Raw genomic sequence first — 18,322 nt, forward strand, 5'->3', positions numbered from 1 at the left:
ATATATATATATATATATACATACATACATACAGTTTTTCTTGACACCTTGTATTCTATAAACCTCTAAATGGAAGCACATATCAAGAGGATCAAGTGGTTTTTTAATGTAATTGAAAATAGTTCAGCCTAAAAATTCATTTTAATGTTCAAAGTTGGGTCCACTAATACAGAATGTGAGATATCTCCTCATGGAAGAACAATATTTTCTTCCCTTGAAGCCATTATTACATTTCCACGACTGACTGTAATTTATTGGGCAGGGATAATAATTTACAAATGTAACAATAATATACATTTATTCTGTCTTCCAGAAAATTATCTATTCATTCCAGATTTTTTTCATATTTTGCAGATATGTATAGACTCATCAGGGCTGGAGATTCTCACAGCACTTTATTCTCCTATAATACCTTCTATGGGTTTGGAAATTGCCTGAGCTTACTGACACTCCACATGCAAATTGGCATGCTGAAATGTGAACCATACTTGGGCGTGAGTTCTGAAACATGAAGTGACTCCTGCAGGGCTCAAAGGCACGCTTGCAAGGTGTCCATGTGACAGTCTGATGGGTCACAGTAGGAGCACTGGTTTTCAAAAAGTTGTCAGGACTCTTCCATGAACCTCTTAGAGACAATAATGAGTACTACTCATCAACAATGTTGGATGCTTTCATGTTTTGGGTTGAAGGAGGAGGTGTTGCGATGGAATGATCCTCTTCAAACATCAGTTCCTTTCTAGAATTCCCTAACCGTAACATTACCGTAATGCTTAAAAGTTTGGAGTTAAAGATTCAGCTAGAACAAGTCCAAAAATATTAATCTGGCTTTTATTGTGAATGGAAACATTTTATGTCTCTTTGTGTTTTATCATGTGAAGTTTTTTTTTGTTTGTTTTTTGCAAAATGACTGTGCCTAAGATGCCCATACCATTACTAATTATCCCCTTTGCTTTTTTAAATTTGTATTTAACATGTATTTATACAGGTAGTCTCATCCATCCATCCATCCATCCATTATCTTTACCCGTTTATTCCATTTTGGGTCGCTGGTGCCCATGTCCAGCAATCACTGTGCGAGGGGCGGGGTACACCCTGGACAGGTCGCAAGTCCATCACAGGGCCACATAGAGACAAACAACCATGCACTCTCACTCACACCTAGGGACAATTTAGAGTTACCAATCAGCCTAACATGCATGTTTTTGGTCTGTGGGAGGAAACCGGAGTACCCGGAGAAAACCCACGCATGCACGGAGAGAACATGCAAACTCCACCCAGAAGGCCCCTGGACCGGGGTTTGAACCAGGGACCTGTTCGCTGAGAGGCAGCAGCTCTACTGCGCCACCGTGCTGCCCGGTAGTGTCATCACAAGGACTAATTTTCAAGAGAGGCTCATTTTAGACAGAATACAAGCAAGCCTTGAGGGACTCCACATCCATTAACGCAAAATTCAGATCTTACATCGTTTACCTGTACAAACTGTCTCCTATTATTCAAATAACTGGATACCCACTGCAGTGCTAATCCTCTAATGCCATATTTGTTCAGTTTTTCAAGGAGAATGGTGTGGGCAATAGTGTCAAAGGCCTTTTTTTAAATCAACAAAAACACAAACACAATACTGTTTTTGATCAACAGCATTTGTTATCTCTTCTATTAGTTCCATGAGAGCCATTGAAGTTGAATTATTTGCTCTAAACCCATATTGACTATTACTTAAACTATTCTGTTTATTTATAAATCAATCTAATCTGGTTATAAATAATTTCTCTAATACTTTTGAAAATTGGGGCAACAAGGATATTGGTCTGTAATTAGTGAACACACATTTCTCACCATTCTTATAAAGAGGAACTATTCTTATCTCCATATGATTCCTTGCTACAAATGAACTCAGATATTTAAAAGATTCATTGACTTTAACTACACTTACACAAAAGAGTGTATTCTGAACAGCTGTGCACTTGATTAAGCTCGACGTATTGGGAACTGAAGAGCTGCTTAGATTATAAATCTGCTGACTCCTTTTCCCTGCATCGTTTTCTCTCCCCATCTCTTTCCTGTTCTTTCCATCCTCTCCATTCCTTTTGACATATCCCTCACTCCTTCAAGTGTCTCATGTGATGAGGTTCATAAAGCAGAGGGGAGGGGTTTTCATCTTGTTTTCACCATCTTCAGCAGCTGAATTATGGCAGTACAATGCAAAAAGAGCATGCACAGCAAAATTATACTTTCAAATTTCCCTCCTTTTTAGCTATTCCTGTTCTGAAAGATTGCAAGAAATGCAACGCACATGCACAAAAAGCTAAACAAAACAAGAAAACTCACAAACAGAAGACGCATCGTAGAGAGAGCACGCCAGAATTAGAAAAGCCAAGATGTTAGGAGGGACATCTGCAGAAAGAATATGTTAGGGAGGATAGGAGGATGTCAGAGTGTAGTGATGGCTGCAGCCGCTGTGAGAACAGAAAATAGGATCAGTGATGCTTTCAAGCTAGAAATGCCAGGCAGCAAAGCTGGCTGGGACAGCGTGGTTGAAAGATGCGACTGACGCAAGCATTTTCTACTGTTTCAACATTTCATTCTCAATTTTAAGCAACCACCTCTTCTTCTGAAGTAATAGTTTGTCTGTAATACGTTTGGGGAGGTTAAGTACTAGGATGAAGCGGGGTGTTAATATATTTGTGCATTGCATTATGGGAAGGAAAGGGGATGGAAGACAGACATGAAATGTGCAGAGATTTACTAGCTTTGCAGCAGAGCTAAAACAGCGCTATTCATGGCAGTTTGCTTGCAGTGGGGGATGCAAAGCTTCACTGGGACAGACAGGACAAGAGCAGGTTGTCAATGTGGGCTCAGGAGCTGTGGGTTTTCTGCAGTCGGGATAAATTAGAGACAGCCGAGAACAGTCCGGACATAAAGGAGTATCAGTTCTTAAGAGAAGGAAGAAGAGTGGAAAGGAGGAGGACGGAAAAGAGGATGGGTAAAGCTTTATTTTATTTTCAGATGCAGACAGTTATGCATTCATTTCATTTGACTAAGTGTGTCTTACTGTATCTGCTGGTGTCCCACTTGTGTTCACACTTGATTTCTGCATGTCAGTTTGGATTTAGGCGATTGGATGTTTGAGAAATGTGATGTGCTTCACTTGGGTCGCACTTTCAGCTCGTGCAATCACTCAGCTCTGTAGTCAAATGGTGGTTGATTTATTTCTTTCAGCTTTTCTTGATGGTGAAGGAAAGATTACCCACAATCTATGCTCCTGTTTGTATTATTTTGATCATTTGCAGTTTAGAAGTTAGATGAGCATCGTATGCATTACATAAATGATAAGAAGCATCTTGTCTTAGTAAGCAAGGACATTTAAAGTATACAAATCAATAGCAACTTTGACAGGTATGATGAGTCAATCATGTCTATAGCTTTAGTGCTGAGCATGCACAGAGATCTTCAACCTCAATTACTGATTCAATGCACCTTTTTCAGTCATTGTTCAAACCCAGTGACTGGACATGTCTGGTTCATTTTCTAATGAATTGTGTCTAAGCACATTTGGATTATTTCCATTTAGCAGACTGATGGTCGGTAAACAGTCTTGGGTTTGATTGGCTCTTGCCTGATAAGAAATATATTTGTAACACATTACTCCAGTCTAATTTAAATTATTTTCAAAGTGAATTGGATTTTGAAATGTTACTGAAAAACAACATCTCTGTTTTCTGTCTGCAGGTCCAAGAATGGTTGTGTCTGAATTGTCAGATGCAGCGAGCTCTTGGCATTGATATGACCACGCCTCGCTCTAAGAGCCAGCAGCAGATTCACTCTCCCTCGCATCAAGCCAAACCCATTGTCCAGCCTCAGCAGCCCGCAGCACAGCCAACACAGCCCACAGCAGCAGCACAGTCCAAACCTTTGGCACAAAGTCAGTCTCCCCAGCGGCAGCCGCAGCAACAGAAACAGCAACCTCAGTCGCAGCCTTACAGCCAGACTCAACCCTACTCCCAGTCCCAGCAGTATCCCCAGTCTCAGCCCCAGCCATACTCTTCATCACAACCAGGGCCCCAGACACAGCCTCACACCTCTCAAAGCTTACAGACACATCTGGGCTCTGGTGGCTCCCAGAGTAAGACAGGGCCCTCTCAGCAGGGCATGAGGTCTGACCAATACTCCCAGAGAGGACTTGGAGCTCCAGGAGGTGTTGGAGGTACAACAGGAGGCTCCAGCCAGCTAGGAGGTCCTCGGATTCCCCACCCCGGGGCTGTACCTCTCCCTGGTTTGACAAAGGCACCCTCACAACCCGATTTGGGCCGTGGTTCTCCAATGCATCAGTCTGTGTCACGGCACCATGACCAAACTAGAAGTGCTGGATCCTCTCCAGCCCATAAACCTCAGAGTCAGATCCCTGCCCAGGATGGCCTGACCAAACTGTTTGGTTTTGGGGCCTCACTTCTCAATCAGGCTAGTACTCTGATCAATGTTGACCCACTACCAACAGCCTCCACACAGCCAAGCCCTGCACGGGGCAAGGTGGTGTTCAGTAATGCAACTCCTGAAAACAAGCAGCAGCAACAAGGGACTGCCGGCATCAAACCTTTCAGTACAGGGGGTCCTCAAGCTCCAATCCAAATGGGTGGTCCTCAAACTTCAAGCCAAATGGGTGGTTCTCAAGCACCAAGCAAAATGGGGGCTCCTCGTGGAACAAGTCAAATGGCGGGTCCACATGCACCAAGTCAGATGGGGGGTCCACATGCGCCAAGTCAAATGGGAGGTCCTTATGCACCAAGTCAGATAGGGGGTCCTCATATACCAGATCAAACTGGAGGTATTTGTGGTCCTGGCCAGATGGGGAGTTCTTATCTGCCAAACCAAATGGGAGCTCCTCATGCACCAAGTCAGCCAGGTGGGCCACATGCACCAGGTGAAATAGGAGGAACAACAGGTGGACAACATGCACCAACCCAAAAACAACAGCAACAGACCCAACAACAAGAAATGCCAAAACAGCAACCACATGGTCAATATCAAAAGGATGTTCTAGGACAACATCAGCAAACATCTGCTCAGCAGCAGAAAGTGTTGCAGAAGCAGGAGCCAGTGGCAGGACCTGTGGTAGCTCCAGAGCCGGTGAAGCCCAAGGTGAACTGCCCTCTCTGTAAAACGGAGCTGAACATCTGCAACTCAGACCCTCCCAACTACAACACCTGTACGCAGTGTCAAAGCCAAGTGTGTAACTTGTGTGGCTTCAACCCGACTCCACATCTGGTTGAGGTAAGAGGAGAAGCACACATACAGAGTACAGACAAGGTCTCACAAACACTGATTCATGGGGAAAATGCCAACATGTAGTTTTTTCTAACTATATATTGTTGTACATTTACACATATTTACAAGCATGTGTGCACACACACAAACTTCATACTCATCCCAGACAAATCAATGTCAACAGTAGGAAAAGAAACATTCTTCTGCTCCTGGGCTTCTTCACTGAGCAGATACAGTAAGACTTGAATTTCTCGTGTTACGGTTTGTCCTAAACTAATTTATTTTCTCTGCACTTCTATCATTGTTTATGACGCTTGCTGAACCATTTTTAATTGCACATTCTTCCAAATGCCTTGTTTTTTTAATCTTTCACCACTTTTTCTTTTTTTGCTTTGTTTTCTTCCTTTATTTCCATCCGACTACAACCCTGCTTTCTTTCAAGCACAACTATCTGTCTCTCTAGAAGAAATCCTGCTTTTTATTCACCCTCTCCATCTTTCAACATAATTCATATCTCCACATTTGTTTGTTTGTGATGTTTGTATATCACCCTTTACAAGCACACACAGATGCAAACATGAACGTTGTTTTTTATTTATTCTTATTTTTTTTTAAGTATTAGCCTCAGCATATGTGCAATAATGTATTTTCTATCAAATATTATATTTTAAATATTTATTTATATATTTATATTATATTCAATTCCTACTTATTTCCAATTCAGCCAATTAGAACAAGAAAGACAACATATTTTTTTCCACAGTCATTTTTTTCTTTAGCCTGTTGCAAATGAGTATTTTAGGTCATTTCTGCACGTCATGTTATTTTAGTTAGACGATTCTGATTAAGAAAAAATAGTACTGACATAACTCTCCTCCATCGCCGAGTCACAGTGGCTGCCTGTGTCATTGGAAGTTCCACTGAGGTTTTATTCACACCAGTGATGGAAACAATGAAGTGATGTAATAACCAGCCAGCAGGTGGTAGACGAGTCAAAATTATGTTAAAATGTTTCCAATGCATACTAAATCAAAAAATAAGTGTCACAGTGGGTGCAAATAGTGCTAATGTACTTAGTCATACAGTGCTGGTGCTCTGCTCATGTGTGTACAGTTGGGTCACACATACTCTGCCTGCTGAGAGAGTATTTAATGTGGAGCTTAGAGCTCAAATCAACTGCACACGTGGGGCTGCACAAACTGCCCAAGTTCCTTTTATGCATCAATTTAAAAAAAGGTTATTTTCTTCAAATTATATAAACACAATGCTCATCTATTCAATCTTAAACAATGTGGAGTTTAATAAAAATGACATGATGCATGTTTGATTTGTATGAGAAAACCTGTACATATGAAAATAATGCATGCACGCATGCATGCACGCATGCATGCACGCATGCACGCGAAGAGCATACAAACTAAAGGCCTCATCAACACAGCGTCACATTATGTTCACAGTTCAATTAAATTAAATTCAGAAATACTTTATTAATCCCAAAGGGAAATTAAATGTTGTAACTCATCATCCTGGTTTCATTAGAGTTATTATAGATGCTGATGGCTGTGGGCAGGAAGGATCTCTTGTACTGGTCCATCTTAGAGCAGAGCTGAAGAAGCTGGCTGCAGATGTTGAGCTGTCTACTTGGACTTGGTGGATTTCTCTGTCTTCTTGGGAAGCTGGACCACCTGAATCTTGGGCAGAACTCTTCTCTGAGCAATGGGCTGTCCTCCCAGCAGCTTGTTGAGCTTCTTGTCATTGTGAACAACCATCTGCAGGTGTCAGGGGGTGATCCTGGTCTTCTTGTAGTCACAAGCTGCGTTTCCCAGCAGCTCCAGGATCACGGCAGTCAAGTACTCAAGCACCTCTGCCAGGTAGATGGGGATGCAGCCACAGTACCTCCTTTTTAACTTATTTGTGATTTGGGGCTGTAGCTGAGGTATTGTTTGAGCTTTTGAGATGTTAATCAGGTGCTCTCAATTGTTTAAAAAAAATCACCTTGTTGCCATGGTAACACATCATAACAAAATGTCCAAAAGCAAAAAGGGTTTCAGCAAAAATCATTCAATCTGCACAGCACAATCTGCACAGATTCCTCTGATATCAGAGGAAATAATGATCCAAATAAAGCAACTTACATCCAGAAAAAAGAGGAATTAAAGTTGTCAAAAGCAACATCCCAGAATGAAAGTAACAGCTGCGCCAACATGCAGCCACCTTGAGCAGCACGATTCTGGAACTGTATGTGTTGAGACAACTTTTATCGCATTCTGACAGATAAACACTTTGTAGACTAAGAATATGGAGATTTTGGAACATAATTTTTAACATTTCAAAAGACAATTAAAAAAAGAAGAGTTTATTTTATTAAACGAGTTGATTAACAAGATAATGACGAAAGACAAATGAAGGGTACATTTAAAAAAAATAAAATGTTCAGAGATGGAAAGACTACATGCTCAACATTAAGATGGATGAGAAGAGATGAAAAGAAGGCATTGAAGACAGAAAGGCAGACAAAACACAAAGACTAAAAGACTGATTAAAACAAATTTTGTGGACACAGCAATGCACCAGCAACAAGAAAGAATGACAGGTTAGAGAGAAGCATAATTACAAAATATAGACATCCTTTCCAGTTTGCTTTTTCTTCCTGTCCTCCAAAGTGCTTCTGCTCATGGAACAAAGAAACAGGTGTAAAGGTCCACTGCTCACCCACCTCCCTTTTATCGATCCAAATGCAGGTTTGGATCTGATAGGAGGAGAGAAAGTAACAGAAAAGAAAAGACAGGAAGTTGAAATGTGTGCTAAGGAATTAAAACATTTTTTTATCTGTTTGTCCTAAAGAATGGGCATTTAGTGAAGCATAAGGAGGAAAAAACAAGGACAAATAGTGAAGAAAAGATAAAAGAAAAACAGATGGGAAAAAAGAGTAGATGAGAACAACTTAGCCATGTAAAGATAAACCAAGTGCAGCTTCCAGTCCAGTGAAGAAACACACTCTTACAGACATGCATTCATCAAAAGGACAGAGAGCAGAACAGAGAAAAAGAGGAGAAAAAGTAAAATAAGCAGACGGACAAGAAAAGTTGATCTCGTAGATGCAAAACACAGTTTGCAGTCGTTAGTTTAAAACTATCATCATGTCAGTACTTCACCTCAGAGAACAAGCCTTTATGGATAATACATATCCAAATGCCATTTACACACTTAAATTTACATTTTCATTCAACTGGACTTCGTTTCCAAATATGTAAAAATTATATCAACATTTTGCTATAACATGCATGTGAGCTGGCTTCATGCGATCATATCTCAGTCACATTATTACTTATTATAATATTAATACACTGTATTATATTAAAAGCAGTTAGCTAAAGCAAATCACGACACCTCTTGTTTGGAGCAAGTTAACACTTTCATCTGTTACTTTTTTCTTGTTTTCACAGCAGGAAAAAAAAATAGATGGAAAAACAACTTGTGGACAAAATTAACAAATTACAATTCATAAACAACTTTTTTTTTTTTCAGCAGGTGCTGGGATTGCACTGGTTTGTCAGTTGTCTGTTTAAAGAAAAAAAAAAATTGGAGTGATTTTTCACCAGAATTTTGAATCATAACAGTCTTTTGCAGCACAGTGTGCTCAGAACTTGTGATCATGAAATTCTGGGACACATCTGTTGAAGCACAGATAATAAAATTTAAGTCACACAATGTAATTATTATATGTTAGTGCTCAAGGAAAGACTATATCTAAATCTCCAACCAGAACCGGGTAGTTGAGGCTAAAATGAGACCAACAAGCTGATCATGTTCAGCGTTGGTGTTGAAACCAAGTCCAGACAGACACAAGAGACTCAAAGGTAAAATCAAGGATTCTAATTTATGAACAAAAATAAGGGCTGACGTGGCAGCAAAACTAAACAAAAAATAATAATTCAGAGCACGGGAGAACACAGAGGAACAGAACACAAACGTCTGGGAGAAGCACAATCCACGGATGGGGAAGAAACACGCGGTCACCAAACTGAAACTAATGACAGATGACGAACACCTGGGGAAAGATGATGAGGAGCAGGTGAGTGGCCGAGCTGGAGCTGACTACATGGAGGAAAACATGAAGGCTGAACAGATGACACAAGAAAATAGAACTAAAAGCACAAAGATCTCAAAACATAAAAACACAAGAACCTCAAAATCTAAAAACACAAATAAAATACAGATTCTCAGCTTGATCCATGTGTTTTTAATGCCGCCCCCTCCACATAAAAAAGGGACGTTAACCTTGTTAAAAAATAGACCTGGCATCTAATTTAGATGCATTGACTACTTAACTAAATAGTAAGACCTTTCTCAGGCTGTTTTTAATATTTTATCATTTTCAACTCAATCTGAACGTCCTCACTCTGTTTTATTCTTCTTGTAAAACATTAAATGAAGCTCCTTCTTTCTATTAAACTTTGTGTTTGCGGCAGATTTTCCAGAGCAAACTCTTTGTAACACAATATACTATAATTGGACATTTTGTGCTTCCAACAGCGTCCTAATGATTCCATGATTGCACGTGCATACATTACAGCTGCACCATGAGAGCAGGTGTTAATGAAGGAATAAATGAGGCCATTTCTCCAGCCAGTCGTTTAGTCAGACCTTCACAGCTGTCACCACATGCTGTGGGAACAATTATTTGGATAACTGAGATCAGATGAATGACTGAGCATTTGGCATCTGGAGAAAAGTGATTATAGAATTTGATATGAGCAGCTGAGTGGAATGAGCTGGTATTTGGTCAGGCTAATTCTAAAAACACTTATTCCGCTTGTGTGTTGTGGATTATATGCGCGTCTTAATTTGAGAAAGAGAAAAATGCATTCCACTTGGATGCTGTTTGGCTTGAGTTTACAAGACAAACTCCACCTGTAGGAAAGTTATTTAAACAAATGTCTACAATTTTAGCACAGTCTGAGTAACCAGGTCATTATCATGAGTTAAATGTGTGGAAATGGCAAGACCAGAGCAAGTTTCGTTTTTTTTAATTATTATTATTATTATTATTATTATTGTGAAGTTGTGCACAACTTATTTTAAATTTAACTTGTTCAAAAATTGTAAACATTGTCTTTAAGTTGGACTAGAATTATTTACTTCATTTGTTTTTCCTCTAAAGCTTTCCCAGGCAGAAGAACCTAATTGTGCTCAACAAATTCAATTAGTCAAGTGGACTAGATGTGAAAGCAGAGCTTAGCTGCAATTATTGTAACAAGAGTCTTGAAATAAGTGAATATTTAAAAACTTACAAAGTATTCAACATTTGTCAGTTTAATTATTAGTACTTTTACCTAAAAAAGTATTATTATTTTTTTAAGGAACTGTTATCTGATGAGACAAGTTACTTTAAATCCATTACATTTTTAACTTGAAGCTGGAAGAATTTTAATAGATTTCCATTTGCATTTTAAATATTCAGGCATTGAAACTTTTAAATCTAAGAAATTCAATGAGTAGAGTTAACATCATTCAGTTTTAAAAAGGATCCTAATTTTTAAAGCAATGAACCGTTTAAAATGATCAGAATCCCTTTTTAATATAAACAATTGTTTTTATTTGTGTTTTCAAATGCAAATTAAAGAGTAGCACGTTGTTCAAAATGAACACACAAACGTAGGCAGGTAAGACGAACTTGAGCTAACTGAGGTGGTGAATAAAAGAAAAAGGAGATGCTGGGTTTTGTACTTCAAACGATAAAACAATAGCAACACCATGAACAAAACACAGGAATGAGCTGAAATCTCAAGTAACAGACAAAAAGACAAGATCATGAGCTGAACACAATCTGTTGAGGAAATGAACACTGGAAACTTAAGTGAACAAAACCCACAATGAAAAGCTGTCAGAAACAAAAATAAATTACATGGAAAAATCTGAAATTGTGCAAATTTTAACTGAATGCCACACCAGAACACAGAGTGTTATGTCAATCTTTAGAAATACAATCAAGGGCTAACATTCCTTGAAGTTGCCCGTCGCTTTTCATACCAGACGAAGTGGATTTGTCAAAGCTTTAAACAAAAATATTACAAAATGTATAACACTCTGAGTATGTATCAGGTCTCAGTTGTAAATGAGTCTCTGAGGCTCAATGTGATTAGTCTGTATAAATAAAGGTAGAATGAATGTGTTAGGTACGATGTTCAGCTACTACCACAAAAAAATATAGTTATCATACGCACAACATGTGGTGGAACAAAATTGTGTACACAGGGTCCCAGTTACATCTAACAAAAGTACAAAATGTAAAAGAAAAACAGTAATAAGATCTATTTCCAATAGTTAAATCAGTTTTAGATGATCATTCAATGGATATTTTCTAAGATATTTATCAAAATCAATTCAGTAGTTCATGAGATATTTTACTAACAGGCAGGCAGGAATATTGTTTTTAAGAGGTAATGACAATGTTTTAAAAAACAGACCTAGGTTAGGGGTTGAGTATCAGATATTCTCACAACAAATCTAAGCTCAGCTTGAAAATTATAATGATTTTTGATTGTTATGGTTGTTTTGTTGTGGTGGCCATCTTGAATAGGGTTGACTTTAAAAAAAGGTACTAGATGTGTATTCAATGATTACTTTCCGAGTGTTTCATTAAAATCCCTTCACTGGTTCACAATATATTTGGCTAACACTACAGACAAATGAACACACAGGTTAAACACACACACACACACACACATCATAACCTTCAGATGTGGGTGATATTTAAGTGTTCTGTTGGTTTTCAGTCCAATTATTGCTGCTCATAGTTTGATGGAGAAGATCCATTTAAAGTAATAGTGTTATAGTAATATTTTGTAATTCACATTCAGACTCATCATTCTGATTCATACCAAGAAGTTGTGTGTGTGTGACTAGTTTACACAGAGCTGATTGGTCAATTTATTATTGTCTGTCTGCTCCGTCAGGGTCACCATGGCCGCCAGAGTAAAGCAAGGTCTTGTTTATCCTTCATAACAAAGTCTTTAATCTCATCTTGTCATTATCTTCACCCTCATCCTGCTCATTGACGGCCCAATGGGTGAAATTAATAAGAGAATAACAATCTGTAAATTGATGAGCAGAGGAGAGACACTCAGGAGGCAGAAAGGTAATGGAGCTAAGAAAAACTACAATAAAACTAAACAAAAAGCAGAAGCTGCATAATGTAGCATTAAACTGCCTGAAATGTAGTCAACAGCTAACAAATAAAATGTTTTTTTTCCTGCAGCAAAAATGATGTTCAAGTCTCATTTATTAAATACAGACACAAACTGTTGTCCTTTTCATGTCAAAAATCACAATAATCACACTAGTTTACGTGTCCACCCATCATTCAGTGTGCGTGTGCATCTGCACGTGTGAGAGTCGATTTTGTAAAGAGAGCGTTGCAGTGTGTTCATAATGTATGTAATTTTCTTGGCATGCGTGCGCTTGGATGAGAGGGCGTTTATGCATGGTGTGTGTTTTTGTGTGTCACAACAATTTCTACAGTCAGATCAGCACATTTGCTGGTCAGCAGCTGAAAATAGAACAATGTGAAAGGAGCAGCTGTTGCACTGCAAGACCCACTTCTTGCACATGTGTGCACACACCATGTGTTTTGTCCCATGCAAGTGCGTGTTTGTAAGGATGTTGTAAAATGCACGCCAGCTATGAAAACAAGAGGACTTCACTTTCTAACTGCATCTGCTGAATATTTTTCCATGAGAAACAAACCCTTTAGTTCAAAACAAAATAAATTAAACCCAGGGCTCATGTACCAAAAGGTGCACACGCACAAACTGTGACATGTGCCTTTTTCCCCCATACAAAATTCTCAGACGCATCAATAATGAAATGACGCTGAAATATGTTCAGCCTCGTGTGCATGTTTCCACAATAACTCTCATTGGTGACACTTTGAGGATATGCTGGGAAACCGATTACAGCGTGCCAAACATAAATGTAACATCTTCTTTTTGCATGTAAGCATAATTTTTGATAGTGCAGAGGACAGTCACACATGCAGGGGTTGCATCTATTGGCATATTTAAAATAAAGGTGTCTCAATAGACGTCTAATGCTCACATAAATCCGGATGTCCTTGAGTTTGGGTTTGTCACCCCTACCCCTCGAGAACATCTGTGGACCCTTATCAGAATTGTACCGGCTGATAGACACTGTAACATCTTTATCAGGTGTATAGAAACTATCTGGAAGTGTTCATGGGCAATCTCACCTTCTTGTCGTCCTCCTCCCCCTGCAAAATGAATTATGTCTATTTACTGCATGATGATTTTGCTGAGGTGGATTTTATTTATTTATTTATTTTGCTCCCTTACATTGTGCCCTGTGTCCAAGGATATGGTATGAGAGATTTTTATTTTTTTATACCTTCTTTCCTCAGGTTTTCTTCCCCTTTTCTAATCTAAGCGAAAAGGAAAGCTTCATAGAAGCTGCAGCCCCGGCACACTTCCGTCTATCCTTCAGACGGCTGTACAGAACGTGATTTTCCTGTACTTAACTGTGCAATGGCACAGTGGATTCTGATTCTTTATGCATATGCACTGCTTTAAGTATCTGGGTCTTAGTTTGTGCTTTGTTTTCTTGATTTAAGCATACGTCATGTTTCAGTAAGAAATCCATGCATTCATTGTACACGAGGCCCCCGGAGCTGCAGCGTTCTGTCTACACCAACAATGATCAAACGAGCCTGAAAGTTTTACTCTTCTGCTTTCAGGATTTTGTTCGAGGTACCTTTAGGATGATTGCAGTTCAAATTACCGGTGCAGATGAAAAACAAATCAGTAGAAATCTTTCATTAGTGTTCATCGTGTTCTGGTGTGGTTTTGAACCCAAAGTGCAGACAGACTCAGGGAACTCCAGGATAAAATAAAGAATATTTATTTAAATAAACAAAAGGGCTGACATGGCGGCAAAACATACGTGGGAAATAAACAGGGAGACACGGAGGAAAACAGAGATACCTTGAGAGGACAATTCATCCAAAGGGGAGCAACAAAGAGACACAGAATATATAGTGACACTAATGAAAGACAGTGATGAACAACTGGGGTGATTGGGATAGAGGACAGGTGTGACAGGAGCTGGCAACATGAGGGAGAGCAGGAAAACACAAAGATCACAAAACACAGATAACACACAGATCCTCTCAGTGTTTCATTAAAATCCTGTGTGTAAAAGTCATAAAAGTTGAATCACATTTATTTTATTTTTTATCTTTTTGCTCAAGAAATTGTTTCCCTCAGTTTGTCACCCATCTGTAGATAAGTGTGACTGAAGTTATTACTGGTTTTGATCCCTTTTACATAAAGTGGAACAATAACTTTTTACACAAATTAAATAAATATGATCCATATAAAAATATCTTATCTATCATTGAACAAAAAATGGAAAGTAATCGAATGAATATTCACAAGTGTGTTTAGTCTGATTCTAACATTTACGACCTGCTGCGTGTAGTTGGTCAAAAACAAAATCTAAGACAAACTGAGCCAGTGATAGCCTTAAAATGATCTTTAGATTTCTAATTTAGGACCCAGAACAAGCATGTGAGGTTAAAAGAAGAAAATAAAAAAGAAGAGAGTCATGTTTCCATATTTAGGGAGATGAAAGGATTAAAAATAGAGGATGAGAGCAGCAGCAGGAACGACAGAGCTCCTAATGGAGAGATAGTTCTCTGTTGGGCCTTAAAACATCTTCAGCCAATTAATAATACAACAGTTCTCCATCTCTTTCTCTCAACCTTCTTTCCTATGTGTCCTTTTCTAGCCTCCATTTTTTCTCATCTCCCCTGTTTATTAATTTTCTCAGTCACGTTTGCCCAAGTGAGTTTAGAACCCTCGACTTTCCAATCAATATCCACTTGAAGTGATATACCTCCACTCTGCACAGGTTCAGCTACTTTCACTCCTCACCTTATTCTGCTTTGTTCGTCTTTGTGCTCTTTTTGTTCCCACATCTAAAAATGTCTACTTTTACTCTCTTATCTCATCACTCAACACTCTCATTGGTGACTCAGCAATCCTTACTTATTCAGCAACAACACATACTTTATTTTAAACTCCTGCAATATGCATATGAAAGCTTTTAGGACAACCGACTTTTTTGTTCCCCACCACCAAAGACAAAAGGACGAACACCGATGTCTTTAAAATGTATAGAGAGACGCAAGCTGTGACAAAAAAAAAAAATGATTAACTGGAGGGATTTTCATGAAACTCTTAGAAAGGAATTGTTTGATGAACATCTACAATAATAATTTTTGGAGTCAGTCCATGTTAATATGGCCACCACAACTAAAGAGACTTGGCAAACACAAAAATGGCTAAATTTAATTCAGTTTTACAGAGACTGAGATCAAGTTTGATGAGGTAAATGTAGCTGACCATCATCCCCAACACATTCTCTGAGTGCTACACATTGTGCTAGGTCTTTTCTTAAAACTGACATTAACCTTTGGTCAATATTGCTTGTTTGTTAGCAAAATATCTTGTGAAACACTGGACAGATTTGAATGAAACCCATAGAAAGTAACCACTGGTTGTCTGTCTATGACTCTTTAACTATTTGGATCTTCAAAAGCCAATGTGGCTGCCTCAGTTAATCTACTTTATTGGACTTAAAAGTGGCTCTAATTCTACGATTTTTAAAGAAAATGACTTAAACTATGGTGTGGCAGTAGATAACTGATATCATCAACACACTCTGAGCACTATGATATCTTGAGATATCTCCAAATGTAGTGTAATTTGCTCCAAATGGCTTTAACCCAACCCTTTTCATCATAAGATATTCTAAGTTTAACCCTTAAAGGTGGCAGGCCATATGGAGTCCTTCAAGGAATGTTAGTTCTTTACATGCTTTGTTGTCTTGTTTCATATTTTCAGCCACGTTTCAGAATCAGAATCAGAAGATGCTTTATTACCATTGTACCGAAATACAGTGAGATTATGTTCGTACCGTCGTTCGAAAGATGGGTGGAGTGCACGTTGCTGCTTTTCTTAAGAGTGTGGCCCCTTATTCTTTTAGACTGAAAAGGGGGAAAAGGCTGAGGAAAGGATAGTGGTATTACAAGAAAGATCTCTTCACATCTTGTTCTTATCAGGACATTATTTAAGACTTCAAAAAAACTCTCCCAGCAAGCACATTTATAAACACATTACATATGCATTTGATGACATGATGGTGAGATTTGTCCATGAAGCACTTCCAGATAGCACCATAGTCTTGATAAGATGTTGGTGTCAGCCGGTACAGCTCTGGTAAGCATTCGCAGAAGTTCTCAGGGTCGGAGGGGTGGGTTACAATAGACAGAGTTTTCTTAGTTTACACATATCCCAGGAGAAATTTGATAAGTCGGCCTCCTTCGAGGCCAAATGGGGGAGTCAGATAAACTGTAGAATGTAGAATGAACATATGCATGATATATATTCATAAATTAAACGGATTCTTTCATTTTTCTGGACTGTATAATAACGTGCATTGAATTTAATAAAAATGTGGATGGAAACGTGTTTATCTTTGACTCACCAACGACAGTGGGTCATTTATTAACAGAATCAAAGTTTAACACATCACACATTTACATTAATTGGCAAAATATGGAAAATAACAACATGGCTAATTTAAGCAAGTTTTACAAGGAGTAAACAATACGGCGATTGTTTTCTCACTTCCAGCTGTACAACAGACACTTCTAAAAATATCTGGAATGATTTCTACACAGCTGTTGATTTTTTTCAGGCAGACTGATATTTCTCGTCAGCCTTGAGTTCTGCTGGTACTTTCAATCCAAAATGGCCAGATTTGTGGACATTCCACCGGTCCGTGTTTATTAGCTCTCCCCAAGGTTGTCCCCAACATGCTGGTGAATCCCAAAGCCGCAAGTGGCCTACAATTCTCATAAATTGCTTCCATCTTATGGTTTAGCTCATAAACCAGCTGATTTTGAGTGCTCGAAGCATGAACAACCCTTCATACAAGGTCAGCAGCTTTGCCATGGCCAAAACTGCTGCAGCCGTCTTCTTTAGTAGCTGATAATATAGATATCTGCCGGTGCCAAAAAGCAGAAACCCTGCTATCATGATTCCAATGAAATGAACATTTTCAGCATCCTCCTGAGGCAATATGGAAAGGCACATCAACTTCCAAACCCCCCACGGATCCATGACGTATCCTGTCGTGTGGGTCTCAGCGGGGCATGAGGGCTTTCCAGGATCCTGTCACTTTGTTGGAAAAAATTAAATAAAATTATCGATTGCTTTGAAAGTCCAGCTGACCAGATCCATGACAGTAGTTTTCGATTTGGAAGATGTGTAAATAGGAGCTCTGATACACAGACAGAGAGCAAAATAGCAGGAGGAGGATGGGAAAGGGAAAAAAGGCGTACGTCTTGCACAAGGAGTGAGGGGAAAAAAGTTTTCTAACTGTTTCTTGGAAATGCAACTCTTTAATGAACAATGAAGCCATTTGATGGGTTGAACTCTTAACTATAAGATTTTTTTTCACTGAGAAAAATGTTAACTTTGAAAAAAGTTCAGATTTTATAGGCTTTTTGCATGGTTTTCACAAACATGAACATATATTTTGTATTAAACTAAAACAAACAATTCTAGCTTGGTGACATGTTGTCCATTATTAGAAATTGTAGTTTAAAAAAATTAATAGTAGGTTAACCTGATGCACGACTGAGTAAAAACAAACAAAATATATTTTGTGCTGTTAATGAAATGCAGGTTAAGGTAAAAAAAAAAAGTAGTTTATGATGAAATGTTTTGGCACAAGTTTTTTAAAAGATAATGTAAAAAAAAGAGAATTAGAAGTTAGCTTCTGATTATTGCCCAAGTTAAATAAGTCTAACAAAATACATTGGATTATTAGGATGTTTTCGAAATCGTTTTACTTAGCATTGACAGGCAGTAGCTCTGAAACTTTAATTTTATTAGCATTTAAAACTGATTTTTTTTTGTAGCATGTTCTTTGTTCTCCTCGTTTTCCTGACGTTTGAGACGGGCCTTGCGTGCCG

At 38.6% G+C, this 18,322-nt stretch overlaps 1 protein-coding gene across 1 annotated transcript in view; it reads left to right on the forward strand.

Moving 5' to 3' along the window:
- The window catches only part of bsna (bassoon presynaptic cytomatrix protein a), a 124,743-nt gene that overhangs the window by 29,105 nt on the left and 77,316 nt on the right, over positions 1 to 18,322 (forward strand). Inside the window, exon 2 of the mRNA XM_037684981.1 lies at positions 3,730 to 5,268. Coding sequence (XP_037540909.1) covers positions 3,730 to 5,268 — 1,539 coding nt within the window. The remainder of the gene's footprint in view (positions 1 to 3,729; positions 5,269 to 18,322) is intronic.

The sequence above is a fragment of the Nematolebias whitei genome, chromosome 11 (assembly GCF_014905685.2).
Source record: "Nematolebias whitei isolate Nwh7 chromosome 11, NemWhi1, whole genome shotgun sequence".
In the NCBI taxonomy this organism is placed as follows: Eukaryota; Metazoa; Chordata; class Actinopteri; order Cyprinodontiformes; family Rivulidae; genus Nematolebias; species Nematolebias whitei.